The 21,796-nt window shown below is 31.2% G+C and overlaps 2 protein-coding genes across 4 annotated transcripts in view; both read left to right on the plus strand.

Annotated features, from left to right (window-relative positions):
* Positions 1-21,796, plus strand: part of LOC149951735 (uncharacterized) — a 52,227-nt gene that overhangs the window by 16,930 nt on the left and 13,501 nt on the right. The window lies entirely within an intron of this gene.
* LOC149951737 (uncharacterized) lies at positions 1,265-15,594 on the plus strand. The gene is made up of 2 exons (XM_090169655.1): positions 1,265-1,345; positions 13,793-15,594. Exons 1-2 carry the CDS (start codon positions 1,265-1,267, stop codon positions 15,290-15,292), a joined length of 1,581 nt encoding a protein of 526 aa, XP_090025781.1. The 3' UTR covers positions 15,293-15,594.

Here is a 21,796-nt window from a genome sequence, read left to right on the forward strand (position 1 = left end):
ACTCAACCCAGCAGAAGGTGAGGCAATGGGTGGACCAATCCCCACTTCGCACACAGCAGTGGGATTTAGAATGGATGCTATAGCAACTCCAGCCGACACCCCACCTATGGAGGCAGGGAGTCAAGCCCTTTGGAGAGAGCTCCTAAAGGGGAACGACGAGCACACAGCAGTCCAAGTAACCTGGCACAGCTGGCACCGGAGAACCCGGTGGGCTCCAAAAGGCCGGGAAACAGGACCACCGTGCCCGCATATGGAGGCTCGCCGCTCCACAGCAGGCTACCCAATCCGCCGAGGCGGCCAGTTTGCCTGGACCCTCTCCGTTAGCCTGGACCGAAGTTCAGTATCAAGCCCAAACCTGACAGAAGTCGGAGGTGGAGATAGGATCATTTGATCAGAGCTAACATCTCCCAGTGCGCCACCGCCCTAATGGGTTACAAGAGCCGGACCCCGACTCCCCGGTAAAGCCATCAGTTTTTGCACACCCTAACCCATTTAGGGCCGAGGACGTCAAAGTAGGAGCGACTGATTGCCGAAGCTGCGACGGATGATACCGATCCGAGAGATACCGACGTCGATGCGGAAGCGAAGGTTGAGGCGGCCGGTGCGTCATTGAGGGAAGAGAGGAGCATTGAAGCCATCAGGTCCTCCTCGTGGGAGATAGAAAGATCCCGCTTCTCTATCTGTTTAAGACAGATTTCATTTATACAGGATCTGATATGCAAAAACCAAAATTGTAAACCATGGACATTACTTACTGTTATTAATTGCATTAGGGAGGGTCCAAGTGCATTTCGAATATTCCCTATATTTGGGTGATACGCCAGGTGTACGTCAACGGTACACTTCGCTTCGTCCTGGTGAAAATTAACCCAGAACCCCTTGTAATGCTTTCCTAGAATCACCTTGAACATGCGAAAAGAAACATCGAGAAGTTCGGGTCTTCCGGGAATAGGTCTGGTGTAGCGAAGAACTGCGACGGCTACTTTTCTGTCGACATTGCGAATATAATTTTCCATATCTTGGCACGGGGCTTTATACTCTTCGAAATACATTTCGTACCAAAGGGCATAATGTGTTATCCTAGTTAATTATTTACCTATGAACAAAACGTCGATGTATTTATTTTATGACGACAAATGATCTCGGAATTATAAAAGCTTTTAATTTAGGTTGATTATTTTCTTATTAAACAATTTGTAATAGAACCCTCGAGACTAAGCACTCTCTTCCCTGGCGACATTAAAGCCTCGGTCACACTTACACCATGAAAACCCTTCAAAGCGCTTTGAAGCGCTACGTTACTGGTTTTCAACACTCGCTAAAAATCGGAGGTGGTTACGAAGGTGTAAGTGTAATCGAGGCTTAAGTGGTAGCATTAGAAAGAATCAAAGTTATTGATACTATATATAATTTGCTTTTTATGTCTAGTGAGATACTCCAATGTTTTTTTTAATTCTAATTTCATATATAAGTATTGGTGATTTAGGAATAAAGAAATAGTTTCTGATCAAAAAAATTATTCGCTGAAAACAATGTTTTTTCCATACAGATAATTTACAGGCTTTGAACAATGCACAATTTGAATTGTTGAAATGATATTTAAAAGGTCAGAGGGCATGAGTCCAACAATTGATCTAACCTTGGTCAGCTCAAGTTCTCAATATTGATAATTTTTTTATTGAAATATTTCGCTAGAATTGAGGACTTTTGCTCGACTTTAGTGTAGAACTTCGAGGCTTTCCCCGGGATGAGAGAGATAATGTCTTTTAATTCACGCGTGTGATGGTCACCGTCGTTCCACAGTAAACCGCAGATACTGCGAGATATCCAGGAACATGGTTTTTTGTCTTGACTCTCCAGCTCGTGATATGGGAACGGGGGCTTGAAAGTGTATACGCCATTTTCTTCCGTCTCCACAATAACGTAAGCGAGTTCTTTTAAGATGTATTCGCCGCGTGCTCTAAGAAAGTTAACTTCAAGAATACACGACTTCTCTCCCGACCTTCGATAAATAATAAAAAAGCTAAATAATTAAAACAAATTCCAATACAATTTATAACATAACCCAATACTTACATTATTTTTTATTCGTGTTTCACGTAGCGAAAGACAATCAAGGACACTTAGTGGGAAGAAATTTTGCTTTATATAGTACTTTCCCACACTTTGCTCCCGTATTGATTAATTGGCCGTACCTTTATTGAGTTACATTTTTATTAAATGAATTATTCCCCACCATTCTCTCAAATTTAATTTTAAATTAATCAAATCGACCATATTCCTATTTACGCCAAGCGGTGAAAAGGGGGAAGCTCATCGGGGGACAATGGAGTTTTTGTGCGGGCCTAATAGGTTCAGAGGGCTCTGGCCGATTATTGAGTAGTCTCTGATCGTAGATTGTTAAAATGGCGGCGTAGTTACACTCGGCGTTTGTTTTGACAGTTTTTTCGACGGTTTCCATTACGAATGTTTGTCGTACGATAAAGATAAGTTATTTATTTTATTCTTTTATACTTGCACTTCACTTGGAAAAAATTCTAGAGTAAAATTTGATTTATATCGTTTTTTCCCCCGAGATATTTCCCCTAAGCCTTGGCATATAATGCATTAAATAATTTAAATTAAATTATTTAATGCATTATATGCCAAGGCTTAGGGGAAATATCTCGGGGGAAAAAACGATATAAATCAAATTTTACTCTTTAACTATTCAGAAAAATATCTTAAGATTTAAATATTTCAAAGATCTTAAGCCCAAAACAGCTTTATTAATTCTATTTCATAATTTAAATTAAATTATGAAATAGAATTATTAAAGCCACTATAAAACCCTTTTCGTTTTATTCAAAATCGCACATTAAGTTTTTTTTTAAACTAAGCTATTTTGGGCTTAAGATCTTTGAAATATTTAAATCTTAGATATTTTTCTGAATAGTTAAAGAATGCTGTGTAACAAAATTATTAAATTTATTTCAGTTTCTAAGTGATGATGATGTTAGGATGAAATGGGCAAAAGCTGTCAAAAACAGTCTTAGGATATAAAGAACTACAAAATAGTTTGTTTGATACATTTTGAAGAAAACTCGTGTTTGATCATTTGGTGTTGGAAAGATACCCATTCTGAAACACTATGCTACACTACCGATATTTCCCTGGTCAACTGAAAATACTGAAACTGAGCAACATTCAGACCACACTTATTCTCTGGCAGCCGAACACTACAGCAAAGCTTTGAAAGAACATTCTTATGTGTATACTAGCATGACCGATAAGTATATTTTACAAACGGGCAGTAGTGATGATCAAGGACTTGGAAAATCCCATCCCACAAGCTGAAGAACCAATTATTGATTCCCAATAAGTAGTATTGGATCTGACTATAGTACTATATCACTGACAACTTAAAGTACCAATTTGTTTTTCAAACTGAGTTAAAAAGGGGAAATTGACTTAAAATAAATTTCTATGCAGCGATAAAACAATTACATTTTATATTGGATTTCCATCCTATGAACAATTTTGTGCTTTCTACCAATTTTCGTTGCCCGAGGCAGCCTCCGTATCATACATTGGCCAGGAGGGTAAAACTAAAGAAGTGCTTGATGAGATAGCGAATGTTAAATGTGGTCCAACAAGATAATTACTCCTATGGAGGAATTTTTCATTGTAATTTATTAAAGTAAATTAAATATACATTTGGAAAATTAAATATTTTATTTTGCTTCATTTTGTACATAGTATCACAATATTTGAAAATAGTAAAAAAATCGAAACTTAAATTCTGATTTCTCAAATTTTTTTAAATATCTCTCTACCACATTAACTTTTTAATAAAATATGTATTGTGCAAAACACCAGTTGTTGTATGGCTACATTATCACGCTTCTGCCCATTTCATTCTAACATCTTCGTCAGTTGGAAACTGAAAGAAATAATGATTTTGTGGACTGTTCCCTGGTGTCGCCATGACATCCTACCACACAGCATACTTTAACCATTCTGCAACATTGCAAAATACCTTAGACAAGTTTGCAATTTTTAATAAGACAAAAAGGGTTTTATAATAATAGTAGTCCTATTAAAAATCCAAGCTTAAATAACCCTTTAGTTCATGCAATATTTGCCTAGGCTTAAGGAAAATACCTTGGGGAAAACGATAGAAATCGAATTTCACCCTAGAATCTTATTCCAAGTAAAGTGCAAGTATAAAAGAATAAAATAAATAACTTATCTTTATCGTACGACAAAAATTTGTAATGGAAACAGTCGAAAATACTGTCAAAACAAACGTCGAGTGTAACTACGCCGCCATTTTAACAATCTACGATCAGAGACTACTCAATAATCGGTCAGAGCCCTCTGAACCTACTAGGCCCGCACAAAAACTCCATTGTCCCCCGATAAGCTTCCCCCTTTTCACCGCTTGGCGTAAATAGGAATATGGTCGATTGCTATGGTATTTTTCTGCGGGCAAAATTTATCATATATTCACACACCCTTTATTCGAGAAAAATGGTTTACGAAATAGAAGCAAGGCGCGCCCTGGCAAGTTGAAAAAAAGAGGCAGGGCGCGCCCTGGAAAAATGGAAAAACCAAGGTGGGGCGGGACCCTGCTTTTGAAAAATGCACCGGGGCGACGCCCTGCCCCGCCCTGGCCCGACTACACCACTGTATATAACTCTAAGACTAACTGTGGGAAGCGGAAATATTTTTAAGCCAGCAGATAACTCGTCAATCTTTTCACGCTAACAATGACAACACAGTGATCCTACTGCATCTTTAGAATAAAACGATATTCGTTACCAAGTGTAAGCTACAATATTATTTAAATATTGTTTATTTCCATTCATATCTTTTGAATTGATCCCAACAAATTATAAATATTAATCTTGCTTACCTTTATCACAGAAATTGATAATACTTTGTTTTAGTAGATGTAATGTTTTTAGAATTAAGAGTAGTTATCTTTGAAAGTTAACGCGCGAGTCACCAGTATCAAACTATCAATATACAAGAATTCCAAAATTTGTAGAGAAAAATTGAAGGATACAGTAAGCTACGCGAAAACCCAAATGTTATATATGGACGTAAGTAAACAACCAAACAGTTAACAAATAACGGAAATAATTGTATAATTGACAAAGTATTATTTTAACTTTTGATTATAACAATATAAAAAGCACACCAATAGACAAATACAATAAAAATAAATAATAATTTTAGAAAACTAAAACCGATGGTGCTATAGTTGTTTTATGAAATAGGGTTCCAAAAGCGTAAATTTGGAATTTTCCTTGAGAAAATAAAATAAAGATCACAAATCCAAACTTTAATATAAATTAAATCAAGTTTAACAGGTAGGCCTATGTGTGACAGCATTAGCAGAAACAAATATAAATGATTAAATCTTACCCCTCTACCGACGTAATAACGCTATAATTAAGCTACACTAACCCTAATATGTCTATTTTTCCTCGTGGGTTCAGTTGTCACAATTAGTTTTTAATAATGAATTTCATGACATCATGAGGATTCAAATAAATAAAATAGTAAATTTAAAGTTCAGTAAGATACGCGAAACGTATATATGTGCGCATAAAGAAAACGTAATCCAGTTTGGGGAATATAGCCGTCTGATAACTTCGGTTTATTTACGTCTGATTACGTAATGATTACGTCTGATGAATTAAATACGTGTTAGAATACATAAATGGCTAAAATTAAAACATTTTTACATTATAAAATTTCAAAATTAAAAGTCTAATTTGGTTGTATACTATTGGACCGAATCCCGTTCGATCGAATCCCATTGAACCGACACGTATTTTCGTTTATAGCCCAACATAGCGGGATTCGGTTGAACGGGAAATTTAAATCTGGTTCGTTTTCACTTCGGGTAGGTTAGTTCAGGTTGGGTTAGGTTAGGTTAGGTTAGATTAGGTTGGATTAGGTTAGATATGGTAGGCAACTATTTCACGTCGGGTCTTATCAAGGTTATTTTCAAAAATTAAACCCGGAAAATATCGAATTTCAAGGGAAAAAGCTCTAAAAATACAAATCGGTACGAAATAATAAATAATGCAAAATTTGCCTCGTCCAAAGTGTTAATTGACATGGAATAATATCTATTTAACGGTACCTGCGAATTACTAAGTTCCAGACGGGGAAAATTTTCTTTTGGAGGTTATTTTAGCAAAAAGTATAATTTATCTGTGAAAATTTGTGACAAAAAAAATACAAGTTAATTTAAAAATTATTTTTAAAATAAATTTAAAAATTATTTTTAAAATAAATTTAAAAATTATTTTTAAAATAAATTTAAAAATTATTTTTAAAATAAATTTAAAAATTATTTTTAAAATAAATTTGAAAATTATTTTTAAAATAAATTTAAAAATTATTTTTAAAATAAATTTAAAAATTATTTTTAAAATAAATTTAAAAATTATTTTTAAAATAAATTTAAAAATTATTTTTAAAATAAATTTAAAAATTATTTTTAAAATAAATTTAAAAATTATTTTTAAAATAAATTTAAAAATTATTTTTAAAATAAATTTAAAAATTATTTTTAAAATAAATTTAAAAATTATTTTTAAAATAAATTTGAAAATTATTTTTAAAATAAATTTAAAAATTATTTTTAAAATAAATTTAAAAATTATTTTTAAAATAAATTTAAAAATTATTTTTAAAATAAATTTAAAAATTATTTTTAAAATAAATTTAAAAATTATTTTTAAAGTAAATTTAAAAATTATTTTTAAAATAAATTTAAAAATTATTTTTAAAATAAATTTAAAAATTATTTTTAAAATAAATTTAAAAATTATTTTTAAAATAAATTTAAAAATTATTTTTAAAATAAATTTAAAAATTATTTTTAAAATAAATTTAAAAATTATTTTTAAAATAAATTTAAAAATTATTTTTAAAATAAATTTAAAAATTATTTTTAAAATAAATTTAAAAATTATTTTTAAAATAAATTTAAAAATTATTTTTAAAATAAATTTAAAAATTATTTTTAAAATAAATTTAAAAATTATTTTTAAAATAAATTTAAAAATTATTTTTAAAATAAATTTAAAAATTATTTTTAAAATAAATTTAAAAATTATTTTTAAAATAAATTTAAAAATTATTTTTAAAATAAATTTAAAAATTATTTTTAAAATAAATTTAAAAATTATTTTTAAAATAAATTTAAAAATTATTTTTAAAATAAATTTAAAAATTATTTTTAAAATAAATTTAAAAATTATTTTTAAAATAAATTTAAAAATTATTTTTAAAATAAATTTAAAAATTATTTTTAAAATAAATTTAAAAATTATTTTTAAAATAAATTTAAAAATTATTTTTAAAATAAATTTAAAAATTATTTTTAAAATAAATTTAAAAATTATTTTTAAAATAAATTTAAAAATTATTTTTAAAATAAATTTAAAAATTATTTTTAAAATAAATTTAAAAATTATTTTTAAAATAAATTTAAAAATTATTTTTAAAATAAATTTAAAAATTATTTTTAAAATAAATTTAAAAATTATTTTTAAAATAAATTTAAAAATTATTTTTAAAATAAATTTAAAAATTATTTTTAAAATAAATTTAAAAATTATTTTTAAAATAAATTTAAAAATTATTTTTAAAATAAATTTAAAAATTATTTTTAAAATAAATTTAAAAATTATTTTTAAAATAAATTTAAAAATTATTTTTAAAATAAATTTAAAAATTATTTTTAAAATAAATTTAAAAATTATTTTTAAAATAAATTTGAAAATTATTTTTAAAATAAATTTAAAAATTATTTTTAAAATAAATTTAAAAATTATTTTTAAAATAAATTTAAAAATTATTTTTAAAATAAATTTAAAAATTATTTTTAAAATAAATTTAAAAATTATTTTTAAAGTAAATTTAAAAATTATTTTTAAAATAAATTTAAAAATTATTTTTAAAATAAATTTAAAAATTATTTTTAAAATAAATTTAAAAATTATTTTTAAAATAAATTTAAAAATTATTTTTAAAATAAATTTAAAAATTATTTTTAAAATAAATTTAAAAATTATTTTTAAAATAAATTTAAAAATTATTTTTAAAATAAATTTAAAAATTATTTTTAAAATAAATTTAAAAATTATTTTTAAAATAAATTTAAAAATTATTTTTAAAATAAATTTAAAAATTATTTTTAAAATAAATTTAAAAATTATTTTTAAAATAAATTTAAAAATTATTTTTAAAATAAATTTAAAAATTATTTTTAAAATAAATATAAAAAATTATTTTTAAAATAAATTTATGGATATTAGTGCTAAAACCTTACTCATTTATCGGTGAAATCTTTAAACGTTGTATACAGTGAAATAATTATCTCGTTGACTGTGTTACATTTATTATTGATTGCACAAATTTTACATTTATAATATTTTAAATATGATGTCTGAATCAAAGTAACTTTAGCTATGTACAAAAATATTTATGAACATAAGCCAAATTTTTAATTAGACCGTGATAATAACCAAGGCAGCACTTGAAAGCGAGTGTCGGCTCGAAGTGTACTAGCCCTCTCTAGCTAGCGTCGAAATCTAAACAAGATACTTAAGTACCCCTCGCGTTGATTGCCTCGTTTGTAAAATTGACAGTAACTTAAATTATAGTAAAATTGGAAGTCGAGCCGTATAAGAGCTCACAATCTAATTCTTTACCATTAGTTAGTTACGTCAGAGTTGCTCAACATATTGAAAATTGGAAACGATTATGAATGCGGTTACCGATATATTACGCTTTAAATATTCCCCCGTATTTTACAGCGTAATGCCGAGATTGGTACACGGAGAAAATTTTTAATTTGACACTACGAAAACGAAATCTTAATCCGAACTTTAATGTAAATTTAAATAATTTTAATACATACGTGTGACCGAAATAGCAGAAACAAATATAAAATATTTAAACTTACCCTTCTATCGACGTAACTGTCTTATAATCAAGCGTTCATTGCCAAACCTATGTTCAATTTACACAAATGTGTCGCGTCAAAGGTATTGGAAGTTAACCCTTATTATATTGTTATTGTACATGTTCTATCGAAGAGTGAAGTAAATTAATTTGGGGTGGTTATAGCAGAATTATTTTTGATGATCTACATTGATCCCAATAAAACGGTATTTATAGCAAAAAAAATAAAAATAATTTTATCTCGATATAACGGAGTTATAACAAGGACGTGCGTTCCATATTTTAGTAAATTGTTTTCAAATTTGACACGGTCAAAGTTAATGAAAACATAAATGTGTGTTCTTACGAAGGCCGCGAAGTCGGATTTAGCGTGTTGCACTGACTGTTAAGCTATTTCTAGCATTCACGCTGACGTTCTTCATCGTGTGACAAGTACCGCAATGAAAAACTGGTTTCTTTAAAAACCACAGTTGCTTCCCCTTTATATATCGTTTAAGATCTGGACCAATCATCGCTCAGATCCTCCCTATTCGACGGCTTTAACACATAATTAATTAACACTAAACTTATGTAGCGCGCAATAACTGAGGATTTTTATCATTTTTTCACATCCTTCGGGCTTCAATAAAGTTATCGATAAAGTTAAAAAGGATATGTTCGTGTTGATCGTTAGTCACGAGTTCAGCGAGTGGAAGTGGTGATCAAATGGTCTTACCAATGCGGGTTGAATCGCCACAATAGCGCAATACATAAACTACTTGCCATTTACCTTTTGAGCTACGGAACCTGCCGCCTTGATTCATTCCACAAATAAATTACTCAATAAGGTTTGATTGCCACGTGCTGAACGTATCGTTTCAGCTCTGAAAGGTCGGCTATTAAGCTCGAGTAATCCCGCAAAGCTTCGTGCCTAGCCAGTTTTAAAACTTAAGGTAAAATCGATGAAACGGGAAATAAACGCGCTTCTTGTAAGAGGGCGACCAGCGCCTGTGACACAATGTCATTCATCTGTTTACATTTTACTGTTTTCTTTATTTTTTTTATTCAGTGTATTTTACCATATTGTACCGGTAGATTCATTGACTCCTCCCTGTTAAAAAAGGGACCATTGTAATTTATGGACGGTATTAAAGTCATTCATTCATTCATTCATTCACTACTAGCAAAGAGCAACAAACACAAGGGGAACGCGTCTACTCTTTAAACACGCAAGCGCAGTGTTGTGTACAAATTTCATTGGACGAGCCTTTACCTTGAACGTTTTACGGATAGGAGGAAGACAATTTCAGAATTTTCCCCTTCCGACGGCAGCAGGCGCTAAAGCGGCTAACCAATGAAAATTGTAAGCGATAAAATGCGCGACTTTTGACGGGTTGCGTTTTCCTTGTGTGGGGTACTGTGTTTGTTGCTCCTAGCTACCAGCAAGAGGGAGAATATCGATGGAAACAATCAAAAGTCGGGGTAAGCATTTAAGTACGAGTAATTTTAATTCTACAGTTTCCCGTTTTATTCGGAAACAACGAAATTAAAAATTAATGTATATTTAATGGGATGTATAGAGTGCATACTGACGAAGAAGTCAACCTTTTGTTGACGCTACGGGGAAAACATCCAAATTTAAATGCCTCGTCAACATCACTGACCAAGATTGGGTCCTGACGCACTTCAATCTCATCGGAGGAGATCGGCTGTTCCTTGACTTCGAACCAACAATGACGGAAAATATGGCGCTGATCAAAATAAATGGACCATATCGAAATATTTCCCGAAGCCAAGTTGCCTCCGGAAATGACGGCTTGACGCACAGCTTTTCCAGCCAGACCGTGGACGCCTCTACTGAAAGAAATTTGTTAATTTGTTTCCATATTGCCAATGCCGAGTCCAGCTTCGTACTCATAATAAATACGATTTCATCGGAGAGCATCAAGACAATGAGCCCGCGACCGGGGGAAAGAGAACCTTTGACGTCAATCTCTCAGGGGTAAAAGACTGTTCTTCCTTCGCCACAGAGATTTGAAATTCAATAAATCGACAAACCTTCAACCAAGAACTCTACAACTGGAACGCCGATCACTCTTATCGATGCACTTCCCAACAAATAAATTTTGGTTTCACTCAATAACAAAATCTACAGCTTCAAGTGCCTAAATTAATTTGACTTTTAGAACAATTATAAATAAAAATAAAGCGGAAGTTATTAAACTTTAAAAAATCGAGTATTAAATTATTTTCAACAAAATCCCCAATTTATATCTTACATAATAAAAAGATATCAGATAAAACAAACTTTTCATTAAACGTAAAACAAACTACCCCAAAAAGAATAAATATGCACTGATCAAGAATATACCCTTCAATCTGGTAAACAGTACTTTAGGGTTTACACTTCAAAATATTTCCTCATTCGATAGAACAAGTCTTTATGTTTAAGGGTACTTTCAATCACTTTGACCATGTAAAATTTGAGTAATTTTAAGTATAAATAGGGCAGTAGTGTTCTTTTTCGATATCACCATATTAGGGTCAGTTTAGAACGTCAATAATTCTTCTGAAATAGCCGCCCCCACGTAAATTATTTCATTCTAGAACACGTATTTATAATTTATGTTTAATTAAGGGTTTTTTCAATCACTTTGACCGTGTCAAATTTAAGTAAAATTAACTTACTTTTCTGAAAATAATTCTGCTATAACCACCCCTCCTATTCGATAGAACACGTATAATAAAGTGTATTTTCCAATAACATTGTGCATGTCAATTTTTAGTAAATTGAACTTTGGCAATGAGCGCTTAATTATGGCAATATTACGTAGATAGAGGGGTAAGATTTAATCATGTACATTCGTTTTTTCTATTGCGGTCACACGTATCTGTTCAACTTGATTGAATTTAAATTAAAGTTTGGATTTTTATCCTTTTTCATTTTCACGAGAAAAATTAACGCTTTTGAAACCCTATATCATAAGACCACTATAGCGCCATCTATTTTTAGTGTCATTATAATTGGACTTTTTTCATTATATTTATCTATTGGTGTGCTTTTTTTTGGTATAATAAATAGATAGCATAATATTTAGTCGATTAGAAATGGATTTCTGTTATTTTGTTACTGTCGACAACCAATTTAAAATGTTCGGTTGTGTGATACGTCCATATATAAAAATTAGTTTTTCGCGTTGTCTACTGTATCATACAATGTTTTCTTTACAACTTTTGGAATTTTAGCAGATTTACCATGTTGTCGCTCGTTAGCTTTCAAAGATAATTAATCCTAATTCTAAAAATAATTCCTCTACTAACTACCAAGTATCATCAATTTAATTTAATAAAGGTAAGCAAGATTAATATTTCCAATTTGTTGGGATCAATTCAAAAGATATGTATGGAAATTACCAATATTTAAATAAACTATTAGCCAATCCTGGGTAAACGAATATCGTTTTTATTCAAAAGGATGCCCGAATATTAGTAATACTGTGTTATCATTTTATCGGGAAAGGATAGACGAGTTATATAGTGGTATAACATATTTTCGCTTTCCCAATTAGTTCTAGAGTTGTTAAGTTCCGATAAAAAGCCGGATACTTTCCGCAAATCGGAAAAATATATTGATATTTAAACCGGCGTCGTTCCGGAGGGGTGGTTTTCCCAAAATGAAGTTTTGAGATACAGGAGACTCGCGCCGAAGTAACCAAATGTAACAAAAATTATAAACATGACTAAACAATTCGTAACGCTGCAATAAGAGAGCGAAAATAAACGAAATCATCAAACTAATTCTTAAAATTAAGAGCATCTAATAATATTTACTCAGTCAAAATGTAATTAAAATTAGTCTTTATAAATATTAGTCCCAATTGCAAAATAAGCAAAGTGTTTGATATTAATTTGATTATTATTTATTTCAATTATTTAAAACCTATCTATAATTACATACAACAATCTACATTGATAAGCGTAGTTAAAATAATTTAAGTAATTTTTTTACCATATTTCGAAAAGATTAAAAGATTTTAAGTATTGGATAAAAGATAGAGGATCAAATTAAATACGTCATTTTTCAAAACCGCCAGGTGAAACATATCAAGAATTTAACAACTTAATCTACATTAACAAACCAAATTAATAAGACAAGAATTGGCTGTGGGGCAGTGATATTTATGGAAATATTGGCATTTTAATATCTGGACTAATTTCTTTTCTCGATATAACGAGAAAAGAGGAGTCACATTTGACACGCTTTTGACGCCGCGCCGGTGATATTACCGGGTTTTTATTCTTGACTAGTCTAGACTCTAGAGGTTTAGTTTTACTTTTGGATTCGACAAAATGAGGCGAAAATGTCGCGAAATTAAAATTTGCGAACAATATTAGGCTAATTATGAAATTAAAACCTTATTAAAAATACGAAAATTTTACAATAAAATGATAAAACCTACCAAAGGAGTTATCCTGTAAATGGACGTATAAATAAGAAATTTTTGGCAATTTACTCTGTGAAACAGAAACGTATCTACGCGGTTTCTGACTCGTGTTAGCCAACATTGATTTTTAAAAATGTTGTCTCGTCTGAGTTGAACATAAATGTTTTCATTGAAATCTTACTCTTACGAGGGCTTGCCGCCGAATCCGTTTTTACCGAAATATTTTAAAATTTATTTTTATTTAAATTTTACTGTTTTTCAGGGATTTCTAGAAGTGGTTTTATCGATAACGAACATTACAATACTTTTTGGTTGTATTTGCGAGAAAAATTCAAAATTCAACTTGTAAAGCGTGATTGTGGCAAAATGAGTGGCCTTGAAGAAAATAAATTCAGTGTGACCAGTGTAGGTACGCGTCTGTACGTAAGACTGATTTGATTAGCCACCAAAGAACCCACTCCGGCGAAAAACCATTTCAGTGTGACCAGTGTAGGTATGCGTCTAGACATAAGAGTAATTTGATTAGTCACCAAAGAACTCACTCCAGCGTAAAACCATTTCAGTGCGACCAGTGTAGGTACGCGTCTAGACATAAGAGTAATTTGATTAGTCACCAAAGAACTCACTCCAGCGTAAAACCATTTCAGTGCGACCAGTGTAGGTACGCGTCTGCACAGAAGGGTGCTTTGATCCTCCACAAAAAAAATCACTCCGGTGAAAAACCATTTCAGTGTGACCAGTGTAGGTACGCGTCTGCACGTAAGACTGATTTGATTGTCCACAGAAGAACTCACACCGGCGAAAAACCATTTCAGTGTGACCAGTGTAGGTATGCGTCTAGACATAAGAGTAATTTGATTGTCCACCAAAGAACTCACTCTGTCGAAAAACCATTTCAGTGTGACCAGTGTAGGTATGCGTCTAGACATAAGAGTAATTTGATTGTCCACCAAAGAACTCACTCTGTCGAAAAACCATTTCAGTGCGACCAGTGTGAGTACGCGTCTGCAAAGAAGGATCATTTGATTCGGCACAGGAGAACGCACTCTGGCGAAAAACCATTTCCGTGCGACCAGTGTAGCTACGCGTCTGCAAAGAAGGATCATTTGATTCGGCACAGGAGAACGCACTCTGGCGAAAAACCATTTCCGTGCGATCAGTGTAGCTACGCGTCTGCACGCAAGGGTGGTTTGATTGTCCACAAAAGAACTCACACCGGCGAAAAACCATTTCAGTGTGACCAGTGTGTGTATGCGTCTAGACATAACAGTAATTTGATTGTCCACCTTAGAACTCACTCCTGCGAAAAACAATTTCATTGCGACCAGTGTAGCTACGCATCTGCAACGAAGGGTAATTTGATCAGCCACAAAAGTAGACACTCGAACGAGAAACCCTTTGGATGTTCAAAGTGCCTTTATCGGGCCAAACATAAATACATTGTACTTCGCCACGAAAGAGCACGTCATCCTGAAGGGGTAAAGGTCCACAAGTGCCCCAGTTGCGACTGGTTCTTTGCTACCAGCAAAACCCTCGAAGGTCACCTTCGAAGTCATGGTACTTCTGGTAACCAAATTGTCGCTTCGCACAGTCACCGCCAAAAACCAGGGCATCAATCACAACAACGTCGTCAAATGGGCGGGAGGTATTGTTTTGTGCAATTGCGACGTTTGACGAAGGAGAAGTTGGAATCTCTATCTGAAAAGCCCCACATCCACGCCGTAAAAGCGGAAGTTGGCGAACCTGACGCAGTCCCCACAACCATAAAGAGAGAAATGGTTTCTGGCTCTGAATGCCCCAACATCGATGTGAGCAGCGTTAAACGAGAGCCTTTCTATGATTTCATCGACCAATTTCCGATTTCGTCAGTCTTTAAGAGAGAAGAGTTGGATTAGGGTGTCCTTAGGAACCCATACACCCCGACCAAGGTAAAGGCTCCTCCCCATGAAGAAAACTTGTGCATTTTTTTGAAACCAACGAAAGCTACTGTTCATTTAAATTTCCTGTTTTTATTTCTTTCCAATTAATTTACTTTTCAAATTATATTTCATAAACTTCAAAACAACTCATTTGATTGATGTATTCATAGAGTTATTTTGCATTTGTAAACTCTTTCAGATATGGTTTTTAAATTGATGGAGATTGTTTGGGTTTTTCATGTTCAATTTCAGTTTAAACTTGTCTCAATAAAGGGTTTTTCCTGTAGAATTGTTCTATTCAAAGCTTTTACTTTCAAAACCGGAGTTATTATGTAGTGACTCATTGCTCAACCGCCATCTCAAGATTTTTTGCTTAGCATTTATATATATTTATACAATTACTTTTGGGTGTTCAGCCCTCGGTTCAGCCTTATTGCCCCCTTTTTATTATGACCTTTTCTACCATTTCGCGTAATTTAACTGCAATATAGTTGTAGGAAATTGCAAAATGTATAACTGTATATTGTATATTTAATATAAAATCCATTTAAATTTATTGTAATTGAATTTCATTTTTTTTTGTATTGTAAAAAAATACTTTGTAAACCTGTTAAACGAAAACAACGAAAAAACCCTTGATTTCAAATAGAATTGTTACGACTTTGTTGGGACGTTTCTGGAAAATTTCTCCCAGAGAGGAATTTCGAGACTTGCATAGGCGAGTATTTCTCTGACCAATTTTCTGGGAATTCTTCCCAAGGTCGAGGTTTTTTGTTAGCCCAAGCCCATATACTAAGAAAAGAGTCCCCACCGAGGTTCGAAGCGACCCTTGGGCCTAAGGTGGTGCCTTGGGTATTAGCCTAGCTGATTATTATTATTATTTTTATTATATTAAGCGGAACAAAATTCGAAACCAGCGAAATTGGTAACGGAAAGGTTAGCGGCTGACGAAAACAGCCAAATCGAAGTAACAATAAATGTTGTCTTGTTTATTTGTTAAAGGGACGAATCCATTTTAATTTAATTATACAAAAAGATTGCGACCGAAAAATAATAATTCCCAATTTGATCAGTTAAATAGCGTGCAAAACGAACCACGCTGTCCCAGTTTTGTAGACCCTGGAAAACGCAAAAATTCTACAATAGTCGATAGGTGGTTTTTATTAACTTTAACTTATATTTAAAAACACTCGATTTGTTCGGAATTGTCATACAAGTCTGAAAACTGATACACACACGTACCCTAAACCTTACTATAAAACAGTTTAAAATATTTTACAAAATACCTATTGGTTGTCTTTTTACGAGCAATTTAACCAAATTGGTGCCAAGATCGTGTCAGTATGAGAATTATTCTCCATTTCAAAAAAACCCTTTAAGATACCCCGCATCTCGACAACTCATCGCCAACTTAATGGTAAAACGCTTCTAACTCGGGTGGTAAAGGGGGTAAAGTTAAAAAAAATTCAGGAATGATACTTCGAACAGTAAGAGGGGATATGTTCTATCATAGTGATAAATTATATTTGTTTGTGCTATTGGGGTCTGTTTATTGTCTATGGTTAAATGTGATTAAATTTATTAGAGTTTGGATTGTGATTCTTGTTTTTATTATTTTCGCGAAAAAAATTCAAAATTTAGGCTTTTGGAACCCTATTTCATCTGATAAGGTTTAATTAAATTACGGAGGACTCATGAGGCACATGAATTTTAATTGAAATTTATTAAAACCATTAAAACATATATACAACTTAGATATTACAAAGCCGGACACAACGTTTCGGGTCTTAACGAGCTCCTTTGTCAAGTGTTGTGAACATCTTTGTAATATCTAAGTTGTATATATGTTTTTAATGGTTTTAATAATTTTCAATTAAAATTCATGAGCCTCATGAGTCCTCCGTAATTTAATTAAACCTTATTACTGTAAAACCATGAAAAAAATCAGTGCCTCTATTCCTATTTAATCTGTTTTAGTTTTCAATATTTTTTTGTATTTGTCTATTGATGTGCTTTTGTTTATTATAATCAATAGTTAGCATAATATTTAATCGATTTGAAAAACATTTCTGTTATTTTATTAAAATGTTTGGCTGTTTAGATACATCCATATATAAAAATTGTTTTTTCGCGTTGCCTATTGTATCCTACAATGTTTTCTTTACAACTTTTGGTTTTTTGGCAGATTGAACATGTTGTCGCTTAACGAGCCGATAATTCCTCGACGACACCGGACTCTTTTCGTCCTATGGGAAAGCGCGTTTCAAAGGGAGGCGTGTTTTTATATTCTATTTCACCCAGGGGTACGTTCAGTAACGCGAATCTGGGAAAAATTGGTTTTTACTTGATGTTTGCCTGATGACCGCTCATCGTCATAGTGACGTAGGAAGTTACTGAACGGTGTTATTTTAGTCAGCGCTGTTTTTAAAGATGGCGGCTATAAATGTTAACACCGACGCGTTTGACGTCAAGTCATCAAAAAAACCTTCTCGCCGAGATGGTTTTTTTGATGAGCATCGGATGCCTATCGTGACGTCAAATCGGAAACGTGAAAAATCGTACAGTAACAAAATGTTGGCATCGATTACTCAGCGATGTTTTTGATGAGCGTTACTGAACGTACCCCGGTTTCAGCATGCTGAAGCCTACGCTCTCCTTACGTCTAAGTATACAAGTCATACTGATATTCGAAGCTTAGCTTCGTATGTGTTGAAAACAAGGGTGAAATAGATGTTGTACGTGTTTTGGCGGGGAAACATTGCTGTTTGAATTAAGCAAAATATTAAAATGGTATATCTCTTCGCTTTTTCGCGGTGTTATATGCGCCATATATTAAAAGTTCTAAATTTTGATAAAAATATATAATCCTAGTCTTTCGAATTATATAAAATTTCTGTTAGAAAAAATATAAATTTGCCAAAAATAAAATTTCTGTTAGAAAAAATATAAATTTGCCAAAAATAAAATTTCTGTTAGAAAAAATATAAATTTGCCAAAAATAAAATTTCTGTTAGAAAAAATATAAATTTGCCAAAAATAAAATTTCTGTTAGAAAAAATATAAATTTGCCAAAAATAAAATTTGTTAGAAAAAATATAAATTTGCCAAAAATAAAATTTGTTAGAAAAAATATAAATTTGCCAAAAATAAAATTTCTGTTAGAAAAAATATAAATTTGCCAAAAATATAAATTTCTGTTCGAAAAAATATAAATTTGCCAAAAATAAAATTTCTGTTAGAAAAAATATAAATTTGCCAAAAATAAAATTTCTGTTAGAAAAAATATAAATTTGCCAAAAATAAAATTTCTGTTAGAAAATATATAAATTTGTCAAAAATAAAATTTCTGTTAGAAAAAATATAAATTTGCCAAAAATAAAATTTCTGTTAGAAAAAATATAAATTTGCCAAAAATAAAATTTCTGTTAGAAAAAATATAAATTTGCCAAAAATAAAATTTCTGTTAGAAAAAATATAAATTTGTCAAAAATAAAATTTCTGTTAGAAAAAATTTAAATTTGTCAAAAATAAAATTTCTGTTAGAAAAAATATAAATTTGCCAAAAATAAAATTTCTGTTAGAAAAAATATAAATTTGCCAAAAATAAAATTTCTGTTAGAAAAAATATAAATTTGCCAAAAATAAAATTTCTGTTAGAAAAAATATAAATTTGCCAAAAATAAAATTTCTGTTAGAAAATATATAAATTTGTCAAAAATAAAATTTCTGTTAGAAAAAATATAAATTTGCCAAAAATAAAATTTCTGTTAGAAAAAATATAAATTTGCCAAAAATAAAATTTCTGTTAGAAAAAATATAAATTTGCCAAAAATAAAATTTCTGTTAGAAAAAATATAAATTTGCCAAAAATAAAATTTCTGTTAGAAAATATATAAATTTGTCAAAAATAAAATTTCTGTTAGAAAAAATATAAATTTGCCAAAAATAAAATTTCTGTTAGAAAAAATATAAATTTGGCCAAAAATAAAATCTGTTAGAAAAAATATAAATTTGTCCAAAAAATTATTTTCGTTGGGAAAAAATGTTTTCGTTGGGAAAAAATATTTTCGTTGGGAAAAAATATTTTCGTTGGGAAAAAATATTTTCGTTGGGAAAAAATATTTTCGTTGGGAAAAAATATTTTCGTTGAGAAAAATTAGTTTTTTGTGATTTTTTTTCTAAATTCCAATGATCTAATTGCTAGTGATTTTCACGGCAATATACCAGTGCTACCGAATAACCGAACCCAACCTAACCTATACTACGCGCGAAAGCCAAGATATCCATAAGTAACCTTATCGAAACGGTATTATACGAAAGTATTGGCGCCTTACGGCGCGGCACCACCGCAACCCCATTCATGCTAATCAAGCTGGGCCGTCTACACTGCGACCTAAAGGACCGTACCTAGCCAAATCGTACCGAGTATTGTCCAATTCAAATATTTTCTCAACACAAAATATTTTTTATCAACACAAAATATTTTTTATCAACACAAAATATTTTTTATCAACACAAAATATTTTTTATCAACACAAAATATTTTTTATCAACACAAAATATTTTTTATCAACAAAAAATATTATTTTTCAACACTAAATATTTTTTATTTTAAAATGAAAGGCGTTAAAAATAATAATTTTTGCATTGTAATATAAAAATTTTCGATATTTTTTATTTTTATTGCAAAATGTGTGGAAAAAGTCCATATTTTTTTATTTGTAATTTTGAACTGGATGGCGTTCCATACCTACCCCAATCATTTCAGTCAAATTGGAATGAACTTGAATTTGATATATTTAATTGGATGAACTATAACTCATTTTCGATAGGTTAAAACTGTGAAATATAGTTACTTTATTTATTGGCTTACTATCAAAATTGTGTTATAAAGAGAAACATGGTTTTAATTGATTTTCAAAGAGAATAGGTTTGGTGACGAATAAAGGATCTAGATGCAGAAACAGTTGAAAGTTATTTGAACCCACAACACGACATTAACTGGATCCCCATCCGAAATTTCGAGGTAGTTTTATGCACCGGGCGCAAGTGATTCCGTGAAATTGGCCTGAATAGCGGGTAATTTGATTTCAATATTTTATTAACATGGTTTCGGGTCCAAGTAGGTCCTCTATAGGTATCTAGCTCAAAACAGGGTCATTGTCGTATTTAATGGGCCTGTTTTAATCTTGAAAGGGAAGTCTCTGTTTCGGATGCCAACTTCGTACGTATCGTCAAGTGCTGGTTGTAGGCTGCCAATGGTACATTTCCTCGGACGGGTCTGCGTACCTAATGCCTTCGAGATGTTGCTCTAAATAGAGGTGCATTCAATTTCATTGTTTTTGAACATTCGGACAAGGTCTTTGGTCTGGTCCTTTTATTGGTATTATTGATAATTGAATTGTATTTTCCAAAGAAAATAGATTTTTTTATCAAAAACAAATGATGGTTTTACCAGAAGAAAATGAACTTTCTCGTTTTACGCGCTATTTCGGTCGCGATTATACTAATTTAATTGTGTTTATCTGGAATTTTACTGTAAGTGAATTAACTTTTTTTACCGAAAGTAAATGAACATCTTTTACCGGCTTTGATTCTTATGGCTTGCCAAATAATCAGATTCCAATTCAACTTCTACATAACATGTATTGCTACAAAGGCTTAGCGCGTTTTGAGTGGTATTTCGTAGCTTCCCTCAAAGGGGTTTGATATAACTTAAAATATGCTGTCGTTTGATTGATAACGCTAGTGCAGTCCCTATGTTAGTTTATGAAGGAGGTTTTCCATCCAAAAATGATTATGATGCATCGATCGATTAGTAAATATTGTACTCTCGAGTTTTAAATAATTTTTTGCACTAATGGGCCCCACAAAATTAGGTATTCTATATATCTCCACAATTTAAATTTTATATCTTTACTTTCTGCGCGCATTACGTGCATTTTTATTAAACTTTGCAAGTAAAAGCGTTAGAAAATTGGGTAAAAAAAGGTAAAACCTAACAAATTTAAAGCAATGAAAAAACATTTGAAATACTAGGACCAATAGGTCAGCTAGGTTTGTACCCAAGGCACCACCCTAGGCCCAAGTCATCCAACGACTTATAATGCCTTAAAAATTAAAACGCGAAACTCGCACCAAATAGATCTTCGAGTTGGAGCTCATCAGGTAGCGCGCAGGGAATTTGGCACGCGACTAACTAAACCGGAAAGAGAAGCTAACCCTAAGCATTAAAAATTTCAACAGGCGTTGAGTATCAACGGGTAACCAAATAGTGGGATATTGGTGGAGAATGAAATGAACTACCACAGTGGGAGTGCATGTTGATAAATTGTTCGGAATTGTCATACAGCTCTGAAAACTGATACACACTTACCCGGAACTATTCTATAAAATAGTTAATAATATTTTAAGAATATTTTAAGAAAATTCTTATTGGTTTGGTTTTTATAAGCAATTTAACCTATTGGTACCGAGATC

This window comes from Leiobunum rupestre, chromosome 3 (genome assembly GCF_980474605.1).
Source record: "Leiobunum rupestre chromosome 3, qqLeiRupe1.1.hap1, whole genome shotgun sequence".
NCBI classification, from domain to species: domain Eukaryota; kingdom Metazoa; phylum Arthropoda; class Arachnida; order Opiliones; family Sclerosomatidae; genus Leiobunum; species Leiobunum rupestre.